The sequence below is a fragment of the Propithecus coquereli genome, unplaced genomic scaffold, assembly GCF_000956105.1.
Source record: "Propithecus coquereli isolate 6110/MARCELLA unplaced genomic scaffold, Pcoq_1.0 Scaffold6, whole genome shotgun sequence".
Taxonomy (NCBI): Eukaryota; Metazoa; Chordata; class Mammalia; order Primates; family Indriidae; genus Propithecus; species Propithecus coquereli.
The window spans coordinates 11,390,101-11,411,093 of NW_012151951.1; the positions used below are offsets into that span (position 1 = coordinate 11,390,101).

Consider the following 20,993-nt stretch of genomic DNA (forward strand, 5'->3'; position numbering starts at 1 on the left):
TGTAGACCCAGCCCTGCTGCTCCCAAGTGATCAGCACCAGATGGAGGCCTAGACACCATCAAGCTATTTTTGGCTGACAGGGCAAATTATATATGGATGGCCTCGTACAGTCTCCCTTGAACTCCCCTCCCCCCTCGACACACAAATGAAGAGTAATAAATTTCACCCAGATGAGAAGCTTCTTGCCACTAACACCTCATTAAATATTACAAGTGGATTGTTCATGCTAAAAATATAATAAATGTTGCTGTTTATGCAGTTTTATTTTGAGCGTATTTTCAGTGCATCAAGGATATTATAGTATTTGAGGCCCACATGAAGGTGATGGCCTCCTGGTGACACCAAGAGCCTTTGCTCTAGCACTGACTGGGTAACTGTTAACTGCAGATCATACACGCATACATTTTCTGAGGAGTCATGAACCCTCAGCCTACTAGTTACGTAAAAAGCTTTGAGTATTATGTCTTAAAGAGTTGAGATTCCTCTTGGACATTTGCAAAGGTGCTTAAAGTAAAAATTGAGACTTTTTCCCCCATGGAGAATTGAAAATTGTTTTCACCCCTTGCTCAGGAGGAAGTTTCCCAGCAGCAAGAAAGTGTCTCCACTCTCCCGACCAGCGTGCATCCTCAGCTGTCCCAGCGGCAGAGCCTGGAATCCCAGTACCTGCAGCACAGACTCCAGGTGCGGGCCTTCTCCTTGCTAGTCCAGCTCACTGTGCTTATCCTGAGTCTGCCCTTCTGCAAAGCAGAAGCCTGTTTTGCTTGGTATTTACTTAGGGTGGCTGCTTTATTCCTTATAGGCAGGTAGGTTTGACTCTTCACTTGCAGTTTCTAGAAACATGTTCAGACTTAGCCTTAGGTTCTGTGTTGGCAGTGGCAAAGGGTTTATCCTCAGGCCCAGGAAAGGATACACCACTGAGTGGTGGGAAAGGGAGACCTGGAGTGTTTGTTTCTAATTTTATGCCTCTTAATGAATAATAAATAAAATGGAAATCTCAAGTCTGCAAAATTTCAACATGGGCTCTCTACATTGGTACATGAGAATCTTAAAAAATGATACAACATAGATCCCATAAAGTATGAATCATTCATTCATTTAGCAGGCACTGAGGCCTTTGCTATCAAGATTTAACTCTACTTTTCTCATCGTTTTTTTTTTTGAGACAGAGTCTCACTCTTTTGCCCGGGCTAGAGTGCCGTGGCGTCAGCCTAGCTCACAGCAACCTCAAACTCCTAGATCGGCCGAGTAGCTGGGACTACAGTCATGTGCCACCATGCCCGGCTAATTTTTTCTATATAGTTTTTAGTTGTCTGATTAATTTCTTTCCATTTATTTTAGTAGAGACAGGGTTTCGCTCTTGCTCAGGCTGGTTTCGAACTCCTGAGCTCAAACAATCCGCCTGCCTCGGCCTCCCAGAGTGCTAGGATCACAGGCGTGAGCCACCGCGCCCGCCCTCTCATCGTTTTTTAATCTCCACGAACGTCACAGTCCCAGAGGACTTTTAGAAGTAGAGTGTAAGGCTGAAGTAGGTTACAGCTGAGGCAGCCCAGGCCTGCTGGCCCGATGTTCTTCTCAGATCTCAGCAAATGTCAGTCCCTTCACCCTGTGTGACTTCTGTAGGCTACACTTGGATTCATCCTCCAGGCAGAAGCCGTCTGATGACTGCATCCTAGGTGACAGCATATTGTCACGCTGTCATGTATTGTTTTTCTGCTCTTCCAGAAGCCCAGCCTTCTGTCAAAGGCCCAGAACACCTGCCAGCTTTACTGCAAAGAACCACCGCGGAGCCTTGAACAGCAGCTGCAGGAACACAGGTGAGGCGGGCAGGCAGTCTTTGGCCAAAGAAGCCACTCACTTTCGTGGAAGCGTTAAGAATGCCGGATGTGTTGTCCTTTCCCACTCTGTGTGCCACAGTCTCTTCAGGCGTGACTGCTACCGAAGATATTCCAGTATCCCCAGAGTATGAGCCCATCAGGCTACAGCAGCCCTCAAATGTGCTTTGTTTTCCTTTTCTGCTACTGTTTCTCCTTCGGGATATGACTAGACCTAAGCTTTCACAGTCAGTGGCCCAAAGCAATTGAAATGGGTCAGACTGCAGAGAAGGCGTCTGTCCTTCCTTGCCTTAATTCATGCCTGCGTGCCTCACTCTTAGAAGCAGGTTGGCCAAGGTAGAATTACCCTAATCCATCAACCTACAGACACCTCCAGAGGCCAAGGTGTGATTATCGCCACTTCTAACCACTCAGGATGGGAAATCAGCCTCTCACTTTATAGGGAGAAAAACTCAAGAGTCGGAGAAAATGCATTCCTGCTCACTTTAGCACTGTCTGAATTAAGGGACAAAAAATGAGATTGAGTTTAAGAAACCCCATGATTGGTTCCCACTCTCGCTCGTTTTTTCCTGACATCAGAAAGAGGTAAGTGGAGAACTGAGGCTAATGACTGGTATTGGATTTATGTGAAAACTGCCATCACTTGAGAAGATTTAAAATCCTTTCCTTTGGTTTTGCCAATTTAGGCTCCAACAGAAGCGACTCTTCCTCCAGAAGCAGTCTCAGCTGCAGGCGTATTTTAATCAGATGCAGATAGCGGAGAGCTCCTACCCACAGCCAAGTCAGCAGCTGCCCCTTGCCCGCCAGGAGAGTCCTCCACCGTCTCAGCAGGCGCCCCCATTCAGCCTGACCCAGCCCCTCAGCCCCGTCCTGGAGCCCTCCTCCGAGCAGATGCAATACAGCCCTTTCCTCAGCCAGTACCAGGAGATGCAGCTGCAGCCCCTGCCCTCCACGCCGGGTCCCCGGGCTCCTCCTCCACTGCCTGCGCAGCTGCAGCAGCAGCCGCCACCGCCGCCGCCGCCACCGCCGCCACAGCAGCCAGGAGCTGCCCCAGCCCCCTTACAATTCTCCTATCAGACTTGTGAGCTGCCAAGCGCCGCTTCCTCCGCGCCAGACTATCCTGCTCCCGGTCAGTACCCTGTGGAGGGAGCCCAGCTAAGCGGCCTGGCGGGGCCGGACTGCCCCAGGAGCTCAGGACTGCAGGAGGCCACCTCGAGCTACGACCCGCTGGCCCTCTCTGAGTTACCCGGACTCTTTGACTGTGAAATGCTGGACGCTGTGGATCCACAACACAGTGGGTGTGTCCTGGTGAATTAACCTCAGCACAGGAAGTGAGGCGGGTCAAGTGAAGGAAGACTGTGTATTTCTATTTTTATTCCAGCCTTTAAATTTGAAGCTTATTTTCTTGCCCTCTCCCTAATGGGAAGAAATCAAGTCGCCCAACTGGAATCCGAGGGCCTGGCTGGGGTGGATGTCGCTTCCTCCTGCCTCTGTCCCACCACGAAGTTTTCTGTGGCAAGTGCTGGGACATAGTTGTAGGCTACAGCTCATGCCCTTAGGTTGAGGGGAGCAAGCTCTCGAGGGAGGCACCAACTGTTTCCATAAGAAGACGACTTTCAGACCTAGGTTTTTGCGGAATTACACCAGTCATCATCAAGGGAAACCTTGGTGAAAGCAGGAAAAACGTGTGCCGTTGCATATATATGGGCAAACAAAAAAGGCAATATATTTTTCACTGAAGCTGAGCAACAACACGTTGCTTCAAGGCCAATCAAGAATACATAATGAAATTCGATGCACAGGAAATAAAGGAAAGTTGTACTTTGTCATTGAATCATAAGTTCTTAGCTGCTGATGCAAGTTGTCCCCAAAGCTGTCGCAAAGCAGTGGAGCGTGAGCTGTTTCAGGGGCCACTAAATAACAGCTGGTACTGACCCCTGAGACCGGCTGTCGTCTCCATCTGGGAGCGAACAACACACGTCGTGAGAAGGTACCCCTGGGTTGCTGAGTGTCAGAATATACTCAGGGCTCCAAAGATGTCACCTGTAGAATCGACAGGAGACCCACTAATGGAGGCGGGGGGCGAGAAACTCGAGAAGGCGTCAGGAGCACCAGCCCCGGGCCAGGGAAGACAGGCTCTTTCTGCACTGTCTCTTGTGGAGACTTCTGGTTTGGGGGCAGTTGGTCTCCGGAGGCCCTGTCGTCTCTTTTACAGTGTAACAGCTACTCCGACTCACACCATATGTTGCTAGTAGTCTATTGAGCTTTGTGTATTTGGACAGTTTCATATAGGGCTTAGGAATTTTAAGGACACAGAAAATGAACTCTTATGTCCCATGTGAAGTGGTAGTGCTGTGCCTTTCCCCCCGGATCATGCTTTAATTCTTTCTTTTCTGTAGAAACCAACAGTTTTCCATTTATGTCAATGCTAAATCCAAAGTCACTTCAGAGTTTGTTTTCCACCATGTGGGAATCAGCATTCTTAATTTCCTTAAAGTTTTGACTTGTAATGAAACATTCACGTATAACAGCAATAGTCAAAGAACCACAGATGTGTTAACCATTTAAGCAGATCATCTGCCAAACGCGTTATATTACTAGCAAAACTTAACCAACCCTTACAATTCATTCATCAAAGTAAGTGAAAAATAGATGCTAAAGCTACTTAACTATAAACCTAGAAGTAATGAGTAATCTGTCATTTGGACAGTAACATCCAGGTGTTACAAATTCAGTATTATTTATAAAGATTATAATTTCTGTCCTTTAGAATGGCTTGTCCTATCAGCAGATGAATGCGTTAAGCACAAAGCATCTTCCTTAAAGCACAAAGAAGAGAGATACTACACTGATGCTGCATCTAGAAAACACCTTTAAGTTGCCTTTCCTCTTTGTAGTAAGTGTCCAGACAGGCGAGGGGAAGCATGGAAAACCTAGGGAGTTCCATTCTGGCCCTGCAGCCCCGCCCCTAGCAGTGCTGGTAACTTGCAGCTCTTGTCGCTGGCCAGAGTCTGCCCAGTCGCTGGGGCTCCACGTCGGTGCCAGCATGCTGTGCAGAGGCCCCGTGCTTGGGGTTGGACTCTGGGTGTCAGCAGGAAAGGGTAGTGTAGGGGCTGTCATTTCTGTGATTTAATAACACAGTGACAGTCCAGGAAGAGTGAATTAAGTTCCTTCTGTGGATTGCTTTTTCCTCCTCGTGCTTAAGATTGATGATTTCGTGAAATAAAGAACATCATTTCATTTAAGAGATCATTTCATTAAGATCTCTAATCTGTTTTAAGCCTTTGCAAAATAAGCTAGTTATAAAACAGGACTTGATTTGTTTAGACTGAAGGAGGATGTTTTCCCAAAATATACTACAGGAGTGCTGTAATATTTACGAAATTAAAATGCCTTCCATATTGAAACTGGGGGCCCCTCATTTCAGAACTGCAGGAATGGTCCAGTTACAGATTGGCGTAAACTCCTGCCCCCCGACAAGGCTGTGAGCCGCTTAGCCCAAGAGACCTAGGAGCTATGGCAGGACAGTGAGGCCGACAGATGAGGGACTGCGGAGAGGCTGCGGGTTGGAAGGTTAAGGGACCCAGGGAGAAATGGGGAGGCAGCCAGCAGCAGCCAGGCCCAACGGGAACCGACAGACATGGCGGCAGCTGGACACTTGCCTGGTGAAGAGCACGACCCCTCCTGCTGGAACCTGTGTTGTAAGCTCTATTTGCTTATCTCATTTATTTCAAGCAGAAATCAATAAATCCCATAACCATCTGTATTTACTGAAATGTAAGCTGGTGAGAGGAGACTGGTTCTGTTGGTCAGTGAGGTGTTTGCTCAGCCCTGTCTGATCATCTCTGTTGTTCTGTTCCCTAACGAGTGGCCGATGGAAGCTTCTCTCTTCATAAATACTAAAGTAACACTACGATGGCTTAGCACCACTCTTTTTAGGAGAGGCTACTTCGAAGTACCGACTTACTGTCCAGTCTGTTTCGCATTAGCGGTGTGTACACTACTGTATGATAATCGTTAGCTTTATTATCTTGTAAACCAGGCTCCTCTGAAGAGACTTTGGTGAGATGAACATGAGGTAAAAATTTCATTTGGCAAAAAGTGCAATATGTGTGGTACTTTCTTTATTTTTTATGTTCTTTTTTTAATCCAGGGGTATTAGTCTCTGCTTTGGGAAAAATGCACTAGTTCTGCAATTTCCAGTTGGGCGAGTGTGTCTCTAGTATTTACACGCAACTGATACGCTGGTCCCTGTAAAGCAAATAGAGCACGTTAACACAACAGAAAGACGGTGGATGTCCTGGTAGTTCCCAGTGAGCTACACTGACCAGCCCCAGCCACCCCCATAGCACCTCTGCCCCACCAGGCCTGCGCTGCCCCTTGCCGCCTTGGGAACAGGGACGGAGGCAGACAGTTCTCTCTACCAACAGCCTCCAGAACCCACCGGACGGGGGACTGTGGCCCGCCAGGATGACCAGAGATGGGACTCGAGGATTATTAGTGCAGATATGAGCAAAACTACTTTTCTGTATCCAGTTTGCCTTCTAAGAAAGTCACGGCCCTTTTCCCCTCCAAAGTAAAGAACTTCCAGATGTTTAGACTGTGGCCTGGAGTCAGCTGAGGTGAGACAGCAGGAGCCTGGGACGAAACTCAGCCCTCGCCTCTTGTGCTCCTCCCTGACTCTGGCCCCTGGAGTAATAGGGGGCCCTGTGCTCTGATGGGGAGGGAGGACCACCCTGTGGGAGTGTCGCCCTGTACCCTGTGCCCCACCGCCAGCAGACTAACGGCCCCAGCAGAAGGGATTTGTCAGGGCACTGACCGATCTCTCCGACCACACTCTGGGTGTCACTAGTACCTAAAGGCAGGGAACTGCTTAAAGAATTCTGTCCAGGTGTTAGACTCGGGAAGAGGGTACACTCGCAGCTAGAGAGTGATCAGGTGATCAGCCAGGTGAACAGCAGCAGCTTCTAGTCCTAGCTGGTCAGGCTCCCAGGCGTGTGCATCAGAGCCGCCTCTGATGAGGCGCAGGCACGAGGACGTCGTGAGTGTGTGATGTGTCCTTTGCGTGGGTCCTGCAGCCTCTAGTCCAGCCCCAGGTTCATAAATATATTGGGGTCAGAGTTTTTCTACTCTGGATTACATTTAAAAGCCTCTGTTGACAGTTACACCTAAGCTCCCTACTGGTTTAAAGAAAATTCATATTCCAGATAACTTTTTCACATTCGACCTCCTTCAGAGACAATACTTAGTGTCGTTGCCAACACTGGTCTCAGTGAACAGTTGCTGAATCCCTGTGCCGGGGCTGACCTTGGCTGCGTCTGTACCCCTAAACTGGGCTGCCTCTACTGCCTCCTCGGAAGCCACCCGAGCCGCTCGGTCTCTTTGTGCCTAGACATCAAAGGTAAAAACTGGAGAACAAGCAGTAAGTCGGAGTCATTGTATAGGCAGAGAACTTTGATCATTTTGTTACTTCTGGAAATTTTTTACAGAACTTATCTTCAGAATCGTGTGGAAGACAAGAACGGTATCATCTGCCTCTGTTCTAAGCTGGACAAAAAACCATTTTAAAAATTTATCTATCCCTCTGACAGGTTCCATAGTACAGTCCTCCCTGGCCTGTGGCCCAGGGAAGCGACTGTAATTACAGAGCTCTTCGTCTGCCCCTTGTCAGCAGCAGGGTGAACTCCAGGCTGCTTTTGGCCCTGGAGTCTCTGCTCTCCCAGTACCCTCTCGCATACTCATTTTACCATTTTTTCCCAATCAAGTAGCCTGGCTGCTTCTGGAAGACTCACAGCCATCCTAGTTGCACCACCATCTTTTGTCCACACCTTCTCCAGGCAGATTTCAACACATGGGCAGATTGGGGCACATAGTAGTGCATAGATTGAGAAACAGGCCGCAGGACAGCCCATAGACTTAGAGTTTCGATGGGTCCTACCCAACGGCTTGCCTGTCCACAAGGAGCAATAGCTTATATTTAAATGTGAGTTTACCAAGCACTTTCACAAGTAATCTCTTCGAATCCTCACAACAACTCCATGAAATTAGTTGGAAAGTTATCATCCTTATTTTTTACAGCTGAGGAAACCAAAGCTCTTGGGAGTTTGTGTGACTTATCGGAGGTCACAGAGCTAGTGCGTGGAGGAGCCCAGGACAAGGTCTTGGGTTGGCTTCTGGTTTTGGTTCTCTAGCTTCTCATTGTGTGAGAAGCCCTCTCTTTCCCCGTCCATCTGACTCTTTTCATAAGCGAACAGCTGTATAAACAAAGCCCCCATTTTGGTCAAGCGCAGGGTGAATGTGACATTGTTCCCACAACCTCATTCTCCACTTGACAGCTGCCTGGCTTTATGGGTGGAGGTGCCCTTCAGGTGACATTGCAGTTGTCCAGGTGGCCCTGCACGGAACAAGGCTGAGGGAGACACAGACCCCACAGATTGGCCATCCTTTCAGTGTCCAGTTAACTACAGAAGTTTAGGCTCACATCAAAGATGTCTAGTTTTTCCAAGTTACACAAAACAATTTCCTATAGAATTATATGACGGAAGGACACATCCCTCCTCAATTGCCAAGGAGGTGAATTGCATGCTATCAGGCCACCAGATTCAACCCCAGGAAAAGGGGCTGCTCAGAGAAGAGTCACAAACTCAGCCTTTGTCCTGAGGAGGGAAGTAAGATTTCTTTAAGTCAATCCCATCAAGTAGAAGTGCTTATTAGACACTTTTAGGATTAAAAAAATAACATACTTTATTGAGTACTTTGTCTTTTCAGAGCCAAAGTGGGTAGGTAGGGGGGAGCTTTAAAAATAGAAGTACAAAACAACATCCTGGAAAAATATGACCCCAAATGGAATAATGTTACATTAGTAAATACAGATAACTAGGCCTCGCCGCTGGCTGCGTGATGCCTATCTGCTCAAGATTTGCTCAGTCAAGGAAATTTAAGTGGTGAGATCTTCCCACTACTACTGGTAAAAGAAATCTGCCTTCACCAAAATCTCTAAAGGGGAAAGAAGCAGAGAGAACAGGAAGTCTGCTTCACTTCGGGGACTGCAGTTTAAGAAACAAAAGGGATACAGAGATATTTGCACTTTGTAGAAAAGGCAAGATTATTGCTTATTTCTGAAGGGAGGAGGGTGGTTTTGCTGGATGTTTGGTCTGTGAAAGAGTTACTTTTGATAAAGTTAACCTAATTGTAGTTATTTTTTCTGTGTTTTTTTTTAAATTACTAAGAAAAAAATTGGTGAGTTCAATAGCTTTGGTATTTTGAGTGCAAATCATAATAGCTCCAATATGAAAAAAATCAAAGTGTAACCTGTCACTCGATGTTAGAAAATTGCCTAAAATGCAGTGTAATAAATGATCTTTGTACCAAATGGTAATTTAAATGGGGTAATTTTCTGCAAGGAAAATGTACTGTTTTTATGTTTCCAACCCTCTTGAATTAAAATAAAAACAACTTGTTTTCTAAGAGCCTGGGTGATATGAATGTCAGGTTAATGAGATAGGGCCTTGGGTGGAATTTTAAAAGTGTGGAAGGTGGCTGTGTTCTCTGAGCTCTGGTGCTCATTTCAGGCTGCAGAAAAGGACAGTGGATAATATATTCTCATTGACGTCAGCAGGGTAAATAATACCTTGCTCTGAATCGCCTGAGTACACGTTGGCCACTGCAGATCGCTGACGGAAGCGCTGCTAACCACAGCCTGCACGGGGACAGGGCCCCGCTGGGCACTGCCTAATGACTGTTCCTTGCTTTCCAGAGTCTCAGGGCAAAGCCCGTCAGCCCAGGTAGCCTGGGAAAGGCCCTTGTGCCACCACAGGAGGAGGAGGCTCTTGTCCGGGCCCCCTAGGACAGGCAAGCTGTAGGCCAGTGGTGGGGAGGGGCTCCGGGCTGCCAAGAAGGCCAGCAAAAGAAAGACACTGCAACTTAGTCACAATGTCACATCCTCTCCGGGGTCTGCCAGGCCTCCACGCTGTGCCCACACACACCGTGGACTCCCTCACAGAGACAGGCACCCTTTTGAGACCCAACTCCACGCCCTCAGGGTGCCAGAGAATCCATCTGCTGAGAAGAGCTGCTCTCCGACTCCGGGCGTTTCAGTGCCAGACCCTGAGTGAAAGGGCAGTGTTAAATCCTGCTTTCTGGCAGCAGGAGCTCAGCTGGGATTTGGCTTCCCTCAAACTATTCCAGTTGAGCCCGTGCTATAGAACCGAGCCGGTTCCGACCCAGGGGATGGGCTGCTGGCTGCGGGGCAAGGGTGCAGGAGGCAGAGCTGACTTGCTGCTGCCCCAGCCCCAGGGGCGCTCAGTCCTGCCTGAAGTCGGCGGTGTACCCCTTGACTACCCAAGAATTCAGTGTCACGGAGCTTCAGTTTTTTTTAAAGGAAAAACACTACATTTCAGTAATGATATTTCGCAAACTTTTCCCTTTCCCACCAAATTTCTCCATTCTTTTTATTCTATGTTACCAAAAACAGCCCCAACGCCCAGGGTATGGGCAAAAATAACAGACTGGCCAGAACCTCAGCAGCCGGTCAGGTCTCCAGCGCCCCAGGACATCCTGCAGGGCTGCACCCTGTGGGAGCCGCAGGCCCTGCACCCCACACCCGGGCCAGGCTCAGGGACAGAACCGGCCGGCATTGCCCACACTTCCCAAGTCGTCCAGAGCCCTCCGTCTCCACCCAGGGCGTGTGCGAACAGGGCCGGAGGCTGCTCCTTTCTGCCCCACCAGATCTGGAGGGAGCCCAGTCCCTCTGACACGCTGACAAAAGCACTGGGCTCTCTTCCCCAAAATCACGTACATAGACACACAACTTGGGACACAGTATTTCAGGAGAGGTGTTGATCCCTGGATCCCGTGAGGCCCACCCATGGACCAAGGTTAAGGACCCCCGACTCAGCCTCCGCGCTTTTCAGAGCTGAAGTTCTTACAGGGACCTGTCCTGAGGGGGTTCCAATCCCTCCCTGGGGGGATCCAGGTGAGAGGGAGCCTCGTGCTCTGCCCGCACCCCGAGCACTTTGAGAGGAAGTTCCGGGCTTTGTGTACTAAATTCTGGGTGCTACGTGGCGACAAAGGAAATGCCACCGGCACAGACCAGAGCTGCCCTGCCCTAGAGGCTGACGACAGCACAGCTCTGCCCTTCTCAGCCGGTGACTTCAGAGGCCGCACAGCTCTCAGGGGATGGAATATGGTGCATGGACTATCCTAAGTAATGTCCCTTAGGAGACAGATGTGGGTCTTGACTGAAGCCAAGCGGTTGGGCCCTCACCTTGGACGTGGAGCCATCGCTGGCATAGCTGCCTCCACCCGGGTGTGACGCTGTGACCACAGATCACTGAGGCCAGACCTCGGGCAGAGCAGGGAGCTTCCTAGGTGCCTCCAGCCACTGGGCTTTGTCACAAGCCTTCCTGCTGACGCCTCACTTTGAACAGGCTTCTAGGGGGCTTTCCTAGGGATGACTGACTCAGAGCCTGTCAGAAATTGGCAAAGAGAACGGGTTCCAAGCCCAGGCGGAGCACGTGCTGGGCTGAGCGGCCAAGTGCAGTGCCTGGAAAGGAGGAGGGAAGACACCGCGCCACGGAACGCCAGCTTCCCTGGAGCTGAGCCCCCAAGACCTAGCCGGGCAGAAAGTTCAGAAAATTTGGGCCTGGAGGAAATGAGGCATTAGGGATTCAGCCTCTTGAAGGGAAAACTGAGTCACTCCCTCAGGTAGGTTTAGAGAACTCTCCCTCGATCTCCCTCCTCACTCCCCAAAGACAAGAAATAAGGGGGCCTGAGATGCACACAGAGGGGCCGGACTGAGAACTCTAGACCTGAGGAGCTGGCCGTTACCACCCCAGGGCCACCCGCACAGTTGGCAATGGGACGCGACTGAACTGAGGAACAGCCACCGAGGCCTTTCCTCCAAGCCACCACGCAAGGGACCCCGAGTTCACGGCCTCCCTGGCTCTCCGATCTGGGACCCAGTAGAACTGCTTTCTGCTCACTGGAGAAGCCAAAGTGTTTAGCAGGGTCCCTGTGCCAGCAAAGTAAGGGCCAAAGGGCAGGCAGGCAGTGGGGGGGACCCCAGGGCCGAAAGGGCCAGGCAAGGAGCAAGGCTGGGGAGCACAGGCACCCACCCCTGGGAGAAGCCACGCTGGCCAGGAAGGCCCTCCAGGGAGGGGGGTGCCCACCCCTTCTCTGTCTGGGAGGCAGCGAAGAACCTCTGACCAAGTCCTCAGCCTCTGGAAGCGCTCCCAGCCCTGTCACTAACCCGGGCAAATCACTGTAAAGGCTTGTTAGCACCAGCGGCAACTTGAAACACTGGCTGGCTGACTTAACTCTCAAGTTTTTGTTTTGTTTTGTTTTTTAGAGACAGGGTCTTGCTCTGTTACCCAGGCTGGAGTGCAGTGGCAAGATCATAGCTCACTGCAGCCTCCAACTCCTGGGCTCAAGTGATCCTCCTGCCTCAGCCTCCCGAGTAGCTGGGACTACAGGTGAGAGCCACCGTGCCCAGCTCTTAGCTCCCACGTTTATCATGAGGTCCAAATGCAGCCTGGCATGGCACAAGCTCTCTAACATGAAGACTCCCCCAGTGCCCCCAGATGGCTTGTCATAGTATCTCATCCTGCCCGTCTTGCTTTAACTCTTGACTGTCCCAACATTGGACATAGAAAATGGCTGCTTGCTGCCTGGGAAATCTCTCTTCACAGATGTAACGATGGTTGTCCTATTCTGACCACCTGCTCCAGGTTACGAACCAAGAACTTTGACCCAGGATTTCTGAATTTTCAGAAATGAGTTATGGTACCCAGGGCTGGGTACCATAAACACAAGAACATCCTTAAGAATCTATGTCCCATCCAGGAGGCCTTTCTCATCTCCAACTTTTAGGTCAACCTCCTGGGTGGAAAAGGGTTGGAAGGCCCGGGGGAGCCTCCCTGTGCAGACGGCTGCTCAGTCTGCAAGCCCCTCAATGGGAAAGGCACTGAAAGGAGGCCAGAGCCTGAGGACACTGCTCCAGCAGGTCCTGTGAGCAGCCTACTTCTGACGTGTTGGTGACTTCGGGATCCAATTCTCTTAGCTGGAGGCCACTGGGGATGGGATCAAGTGTCCCTGGGGCTTTGGTTTTTGTTGTCAGTCCTCAGGCTGGACTCGGCCTCCTGCAGTATTTCTGGGTTCGAGAGAACTAATCCTCTGGCCCAGAGTTCGGGCCCTTGAGGAGCCCTCAGATTGCCCTGAGACTCTCAGGGCGGCACCCGCGCCCCCCAACCTGCTACATCTGGAAGGACACAGACAAGCAGCCCCTTCCCTGCTCCTGGAAGCTGGCTCCAGTACGGGCCAAGGTAGCTGAGCCGCAGGACGGTCCCCACTTCAGGCTGGCCGTAACAGCCTGGTTCACCAGCGAGAGTGGGTTTAGATGCAGAGAAGAAACAGATGCCAGAAGGCACAGGCCAGAGACCCTGAGGGCCCAAGTGACTCTCTGAGTTTGGGGAAAATAAAGAAAACAGAGCCAGACGCAGTGGTGTGCGCCTGTACTCCCAGCCACTCCGGAGGCTGAGACGGGAAGATCACTGGAGCTCAGGAGTTCAAGGCAGCAGTGAGCTATGACCGCACCACCGCACCCCAACCAGGGTGACAGAGCAAGATCCTGTGTCAAAAAAAAAAAAAGGAAAAGAGGAAAAATCAGAAGTAGAAGAAACAAGGAGGAACAAGGGATGCAGAAGGTGAGGTCTGGGCTGAGACTCGGGGTGCAGGGGCTGCCGCTGGTCAGCGTGTGTGCAGGACAAACCGTCTGGACGGAGAGCGAAGAAAAGGAAGGGAAGGAAGAGGAGGGTGGATTCAGCAAGTCAGTGTCTGCAACCATTATTTATGGATGCTTCACTTGATTTTAGTCTCCAAACCTGGGCTCGGCATGGAGACTGAATGTCCCTCACAGCTGCTCCTTCCTGCAATAACAAGACTGACATCACTGTTGTCAGGGAAATGGTGTTTTGATTAAAATCATGTGACAGCTACTTCGTGATTCAATAAACAAATCCCCTGTTAACCCTTGTCTGACGGAGGCCTGCCAGCAACTCTGCCAGAAAGCAACCCGCGGCAGAGCGGGGCGTGGGAGGTGGCCCACGGCGCTCCCTGAAAGGTCCCGCACGGGGGGAGCATGCGACACCCAGCACGCAGACACCTCTGCGGACTGCAAGGGTGCCGAGGAGGGACCCTTCACCGAGAGGAACAGGTTCTCACCCCTTGGGTCGTTTTCGCTTGGACCTAGTGGTGGCAGGCCCAGCCTGGAGCGTCAAATGGCTCCCCGAGGGCCCTGAGTCTACCTGAGGACTGAGGAGAGTTCCCAGGGCTCTCCACAGCTAGGCCTTCACCCTTACCCCATTTGGACGGATTGGCGAGTTTGCTACGCGCCGCAGACAGTGAGGGGTTAAGAACGATTTCTGGTTTGCAATTGGATGACTTCCTGGATCACTCACTTGGCTGCTGGCCCCTGACATGAAGGGCTCTGCCTGGCAACAGCCAATTCCCTTTCCATCTCACCCTCGGGTCATTTTCCTTAAGTGAAACAAATGCAGGGAAGGCTCCCTGAGTCACCAGGCAGGGGATTTTTCTGGATTAAATGAACTGCAGCCTCAGAGGCCTAGTACCACCAGGCCTCCATTCCTGGAAAAGAGTCCCAAGTAGATACAACGTAGCTGGGGGAGATTCACGACCACCTGAAAGACGCAGATGACAGCACCTACCACCTAGGGTTGTTGTGAGGATTAAATGAGATTCGGTCAAGTGCTTGGCAAGGTGCCGCACAGTTACCAAAGCTCAAGGAATGGCAGCTGATACCGTGTCCTCAGCTTGTGGAAGGCCCAGCCGGGGGGCTTCCTCAGAGCTGATCAAGTCAGCCACGGGGAGGCCACCTCAATGTTCCACACTCATGTCAGGTGCATACCATGCGTTTAATGGCATGAGCAGTTGGCCCTGAATTTGTAGGAAAACATAACTCCTTTCCTACCCCCCTTAAGTCTATGGTTTAGGTCTGAAAAATATAACACCATCCTGCTCTTTCAGCCAAGCTCTCTTCCCTAAGCCCAAGTTCTATGAAGTGGACTGAGGATGCAAAGGGCTGGCCACCGCAGGCATCTATCCGTCAGGGTCCCAGGCCCGCCCAGGCTACCAGCAGCAGTCGCCTGCACTTCCTCCCACCACACAGCCACTGCAGGATCGGCTGGAGCTGCTGGGGACAACAGTGTGCAGCCCGGCAGGCAGGTGAGAACATTCTAAGATACATGAGTACAGTTCAGGGCCCGGACAACAGGGCAAATTGTTCTCATGGCCTCGGTTCACGTAAAATGAAAAGCCATGAGATTTAAAAGGCAGACTTTTTGATGTCAGAATTTTTACTAAGCAAACCCACTGGAGTAGGTGTGAGACTGACAAATTCTTCCCAACGAACTAAATGCAGCCTGACATCAGCACGAGGAGGCTGAGCCTCGCCATGCTCCTTTTCTCAATGTATCTGTAAATCATAAATCACCTCCTGATGAATGGCCCTGGGCAGTGGCCAGCACCAACTTTGATTGCTGACCTGAACCTTTTGTACACCTTCTCCCTGCAGAGCGGCATCAAATGGGGCTTATAAAACATTTGAACTATTACATAGAAAAACTTGACAGAAACTATTTTTATCTTGAATAGAAATAACTACCTGAGAAGAACTGTAGCAAATCCCTTTCTATATACTGAGGAAAACGGAAGTAGCCCCTGCCTAGAAGCACCTGTCTGCTGCCTGGGCCTCGCTGTCTCTGACTGGGGCGAGATGAGAGACAGGATAGACCTCAAGCCACAGGAGTGACAGAGGTCTGGATAGCGAGCCCACTCCTCCTGAAGTACTCCCATAATGCAGACAGCAAAACAGAGCAACTGGCTTCAAAAATACACCCTCCTGGCCCTTAAAATGGGCTGCCCCCTTGGGGACAGAGTAAGAGGTACTGCTCCTCTGCCTGTCCCACTGCAACTCCCCGAGCACCAGGCCACTCTGGCTGCCCTCAGCCCTGAGAGGGCAGGACTTGGCCCCAGGCTTCTGAGGCACTTACCTTCCCAGTGTCCTCTCCAGGTACTCTGGGTCTCAGGAAGTGGTTCTTTTCAGCCCCAGGGGCGCTGGGCGCTTCACTGTCCTTCACAGGAAAATCTAGCTTCCTCAGCCTTTGTGCCACCACTGGAGATACAGACAGTGGTGCTGTAACTGTCCCTGACCAGGCACATCCCTCCCCAGCCCACTTGGACCTCCTGACCGGGATACCCTCGGTTGTTCCAGCACCAAGATGGGAAGCCCAGCAACCTCCGAGGACAAGGGCCCCTGGGCAGAGAAAGCTGGTTCAGCTGAGGACCCTACTTAAGGTGCCTTTCCCTCAGGAGCCCCACAAAGTGCTGCCCCACGGGGGCCTCGTGGTGCCCAGCTGGGTGCTTCCCCACATCTTGGTTATGAACGGCCTGCAAAACCCCTACCAGACAAAAAAGACCCAGCTCCTTTCAGAACTAATAATACCAGCTAAGAGAACGACTCTGGAGAAAGAAATGACTTGGCTTTTCTACGCAATGAGTAATTAAACTCTCTTCATCCTCCAGAAGATTTCCATCTCAACTGAACATTATGTAATTTCCTGGAAACAGCAGGCTCGTGGAGGCAAACGGGATAGTCAGACTATTCTAGGTACAGAGAAGACTGGAGACATGTGAGGGAATAGGAAAGAGAGGAGCAAGGAACTGGATGGAAACGAATACTGGAGAATCAAAGGGAAACAATTACATAACATCGGCTGGCAATCACCTCATCTGTTACAGCAAGGAGAACATGAGGTGACAGCGCCTTCTCCTCTACAGTTTTATATCCAAGCAGTGGAGAAACAGGAGGCTTTAAGATAACAGTGTCACAATAAAGAAAAGTCAGAGGAATTGAAGTAAAAGGCAAGAGAAAAGGACAAGCACCCAACTTGTTTGGCTGACCTGCCTGCCATCCCCAGAGGGGATGGAACCAATGTGATTTCTATAGGAAAGTACCAGACTTTCAGCTTAGTGACAACACAGCGGTTAATAAAGGAACAAAATTGCAACAAGAAAGCATTAACGCAGCTTAACCTCAGGGTCAGGAATGACATGTTTGTTTCCCCTGAAGGTCTATGCAAGCAACCTGGATGCTTGCAACTTGGACGGCAACCGGCTGCTGTCTCTGTTGAGTCAGACGTTGTCCAGCAAAGACCCCCAGGGGCCCTGCATCATGGTGGCCACGCTGCGGTATTTCTGTGAGCAGAGGGCTGCCCATTATTTCAACAAGGCCTCATCAGGAACCACATATTAACCTTTTTTTTTTGCTTATGAAACAAGATGTATCTTTAGGTTCACATTTTCTTGGCAGCACAGATGGAGAAACAAGATCTGGTCTCTTAAACCTGTTGGGGTAAACCCCACACAAATTGTAGAAAGAAACACAAAGTGAATTCCACTGTGGCTGAGACATTTTTATTGGCATAGGTTTTGTGTGTGTATGTGTGTGTGTGTGTGTGTGTGTGTGTGTGTGTCTCTGCTTTACTTTCCTATCAACGAAATAATTGATGTAAACTTACTAGGATGAAATACAACAGCAATGTATGCTGAAGGCAATCAGACAAATCCACATAGAACTGTTGCCTAAGCCAGGAGACTGGAGAAGGGCCACATAAAGCTTGTTTCCTAAGAGTAGAAAAATCTTTAATTATGTCGATTAGAAAATGAGACACAATCTGCTACTTTTGATAACTTGTTCCACGCACGCAACACACCAGAGGACAGATTTCAGAAATTCATTCATAGAACACATTTTTATTGAGCACCTATTATGTACACCAGACACTGTTCCAGGTGCTGGTGATACAGAAGACAAAACAGACAAAAATCCCTGCCCTTATGGAGCTCCTAGAGCTTATATTCTAGTGAAATCAAGATAGGAAAACTAATCCATGGATAAAATGAACCAAAGAACAATTCTTAAGAGTTAACAAAAGGGATTCCCTATTGCTTAAGTCAGAAAGAAACAATGAAGCCCCTCACTGTAACCCCCAAAAGACAAGGCCCCAGCTGAGCTCCATGACCCATGCTTGAGCAATCAAGAGCTATTGTCTCTTCCTTAAACAGTCCATGCACAGGGTTCCCCAGGGGGATACACAAGGGCCTCTTAAGTCTATCCCCAAACCAATGAAAATGGCATTTCTAATAAAGAGTAAAGCAATGGTTCCAAGGCAAATTGTTTCAAGCATCAAGACAAAGTCTCTCATATGGGAAATTCAACGAAGAGAAACATAACTTGCAGATCATAAGAAATAAAGAACCATGAAACTAAAATTTAAAATGTTTATAGCATAATAGTTTAAGACATTAAAATGAGAATGTAGAAAAAGATTTTTTCTTAGGAAAATATTTAATCCTTGGCCCAAAATCATAAAATGGAAACTTACTACAAGGTAATTTGGCAGTCTAAAATGCAGGCAGGTAATTTCTGATTTAAAATTTCTGTTTTTCTAAGGTATGACAAACTTAAAAGTATTTAGTAAACTTGGTTTTATGTAACTATTTAATATACAAAGTTTTATAGGAGTCTTTGGACCTTCACAAAACAGAACAGGGCTCCCTAGATTTAACAGGTTGTGGATGAAATCAGCAATTCAAAAACCAAAATGAAAACAAGCAACTACATAACAAGATGCAGAGAAAAATATAAGCTACAGTAAAACCTCGTTAACTAGAATTCATTAGAGATAAGGTCAGTTTGATTAGGTGAAGTATATAATTTTTTTTAAAAAAAATTTAACTTCTCCACAAAATACATACATATATATGAAGGATAAAGAGTAAACTGAATGTATCTTTAAAAAGGTGTGGCCTCCTACAGATTCTCATGGAAGGTCTTAAATGATTAAAAAGACTGGTACTTGGCATATCACATGGCAAATGGGTGCTTTTTAAAGAGGGCTTTCAAACTGTTTAAGTAGTTCAAATGGCTTCCTTAAATGCTATTAATTTGCTTCAGTAAACTCCTCAGGTTAACTCATTATCTTAAATTTCAGAATTAATGAGGTTTTACTGTAAAAGTAGAAAAACAAACACTTCAAATGATAAGATTCCAGCATCATCCACACTAAAAAATTAGCAATGAAACTTCAGTTTGGAAAGCTACTGTACAATGTAGCAACGTAGCAAGGACCAGATGTTAATACTCCTGAAAACAGAACCAAGAGGAGTAGGAAATCTACTAAGTATTATACCTGTGGTTGTTCCTATACTCATTTGAAATATAAAACTGCAATCTTAGAATGAAATAGTAGAACTACTGCTTATTAGGAAGCACTAAAATAAAAGTTTCTTCGGAAAGAGAGAAGTATTTTTGAATACAGTTACAGTGGTAAGCTGTTGAAATTAAGTGTCAACATCACACATTAGCAGCAAGATGTATCCACACCACACTTCTGGTTTCTTAATGACATGATTACAATCAAAATCAAGCAAATAAAAACCCAAACAACTAATACATTAACCCTGAGCTTCCACATTCCTGTTTCATGACACCAATGCAGACCATCATAATCCAGGAAAGTGTGGTTTTCGCTATAGTCAAGTCTCAATGTATCTCCCAAATAGAAAATTTATGAAGTTATTCTAAACATGTACATTTAACTATGGAATGATGGAGAGACACACAGATATATGTAAACATCAAGAGAATCACTCCACTCCACGTCTGGATCCAAACCCATCCAGGCTCTGTCCAGAATATTAAGTGGCCGGGGCCTGATTAAACAGTGAGGATGCAGGAACCCCGATGGTGCCAGATAAAGCATTAGGACACAATCAAGAGATGACTGTACCAAGTGTCAGGAATTGATTAATAAGAATGGCTTTTAAATAATTATCCCAACAAGGAAGATCAGTAAAAAAACAATCCCATTTCATCTTTAAAAGAATCAAGTCACTGAAATTTGATTTCTTCTAAGTTGCTGCCATTTGCTTGGATGAGATCTTGAAGGTTTTCCATATTTTCGCCACCCAGTTTAAGAACAGAATGTCTAGAAATCTGTGATAAGAACTTTGTAAAGGCTTTTTCCTCCCGTTCCTCATTATGCCAACGCAAGAACTGGAAAATTCCAAACAAAAGCAGGTTAGTGGTACAGAAAGTTCATGAACCATCTATGTGAATATTAAGCACGACAACAATGATCCTAAAGCATGAGACTAAGAACTTCTCATTGTAGTCATTTTCTTTACTCTGCCAAACCAAAAGTTAAACTTCAAAAACTGATTAAAATCCAAACTAAAAACTGCTTTTACCAGTAAGAATCATCTTCCTATCCAGTCCTAGACATGAAACTGAGAAAATGGCCTGCTCACTTATGAGAGAATGGTGGGCCGAGAAGGTTCTAACAAAGAGAGCACCAGCATTCCAGGAACTCACCACCCTCCCCCATCTTCCGTAATACTTACCACCCTGCCCACTTAACACCACTCACTTAATAGGGATAAATCTCAGTTAACCAAAACATAAGCTGCAAGGCAGAAAACAGAAATACATACCACTTATAGCTTCCTGTGCAAAGTATTTGACATCCATGTCTTCATCTTGACCTAATTTCTGTAGTACTGGCTTAACTTGCCCCTGCAAAGCACTGAAATTCAAAAGATTACCTGTGACAGACAGTCTAGTGGGCCAGAAAAGCCCTTTATGATGTATGTGCTGTATGGTAATTTCTGAAGTCTAAAATTTTAAAAACACTTATAAACTTGACAAGTATCCAAAATAATTTCTAAAGAAGTTCTCAGCAAAATTAGCTTCAGACAATGATCTACACATATATAGAGCTTAAATAGAAAAGTCAGAGTGGACATCAAAAAAGGTTGCTAAAGTACTTTATTATTTTCTTTAAATAAATCCAGATCTTAAGTGAAAAATCACTGAACTCAATTTTAGCTATTACTCTCCACTACAAAGTAAAATTAAAATATACTTTCAAAACACGAAAAACACTAAAATCTTACTTGGTGTCTAGTATTGGTCCAATTTTTTGTAGAGATTTGGCCACATTGAAACGAACATTTGCTACTTGGTCTCCTGCCATTTTTAATACGATGGGCAGCATTTGCTTAGTGGTTATTTCCTGACCACAG

The 20,993-nt window shown here is 47.8% G+C and overlaps 2 protein-coding genes across 2 annotated transcripts in view; one reads left to right on the forward strand and one right to left on the reverse strand.

The window, feature by feature from the left end:
* Positions 1-5,077, forward strand: part of SIK2 (salt-inducible kinase 2) — a 140,773-nt gene extending 135,696 nt beyond the window's left edge. The window contains exons 15-17 of the mRNA XM_012659203.1: positions 571-681; positions 1,723-1,814; positions 2,519-5,077. Coding sequence (XP_012514657.1) covers positions 571-681; positions 1,723-1,814; positions 2,519-3,149 — 834 coding nt within the window. The 3' untranslated portion in view covers positions 3,150-5,077. The remainder of the gene's footprint in view (positions 1-570; positions 682-1,722; positions 1,815-2,518) is intronic.
* PPP2R1B (protein phosphatase 2, regulatory subunit A, beta) overlaps positions 4,074-20,993 on the reverse strand; it is a 52,742-nt gene continuing 35,822 nt past the window's right edge. Inside the window, exons 12-15 of the mRNA XM_012659137.1 lie at positions 20,865-20,993; positions 20,403-20,494; positions 15,899-16,020; positions 4,074-6,083 (exon numbers count right to left, since the gene is read on the reverse strand). The exon at positions 20,865-20,993 is cut by the window's right edge and continues 12 nt beyond it. Of these exons, the coding sequence (XP_012514591.1) occupies positions 5,991-6,083; positions 15,899-16,020; positions 20,403-20,494; positions 20,865-20,993 (436 nt within the window). The 3' untranslated portion in view covers positions 4,074-5,990. The remainder of the gene's footprint in view (positions 6,084-15,898; positions 16,021-20,402; positions 20,495-20,864) is intronic.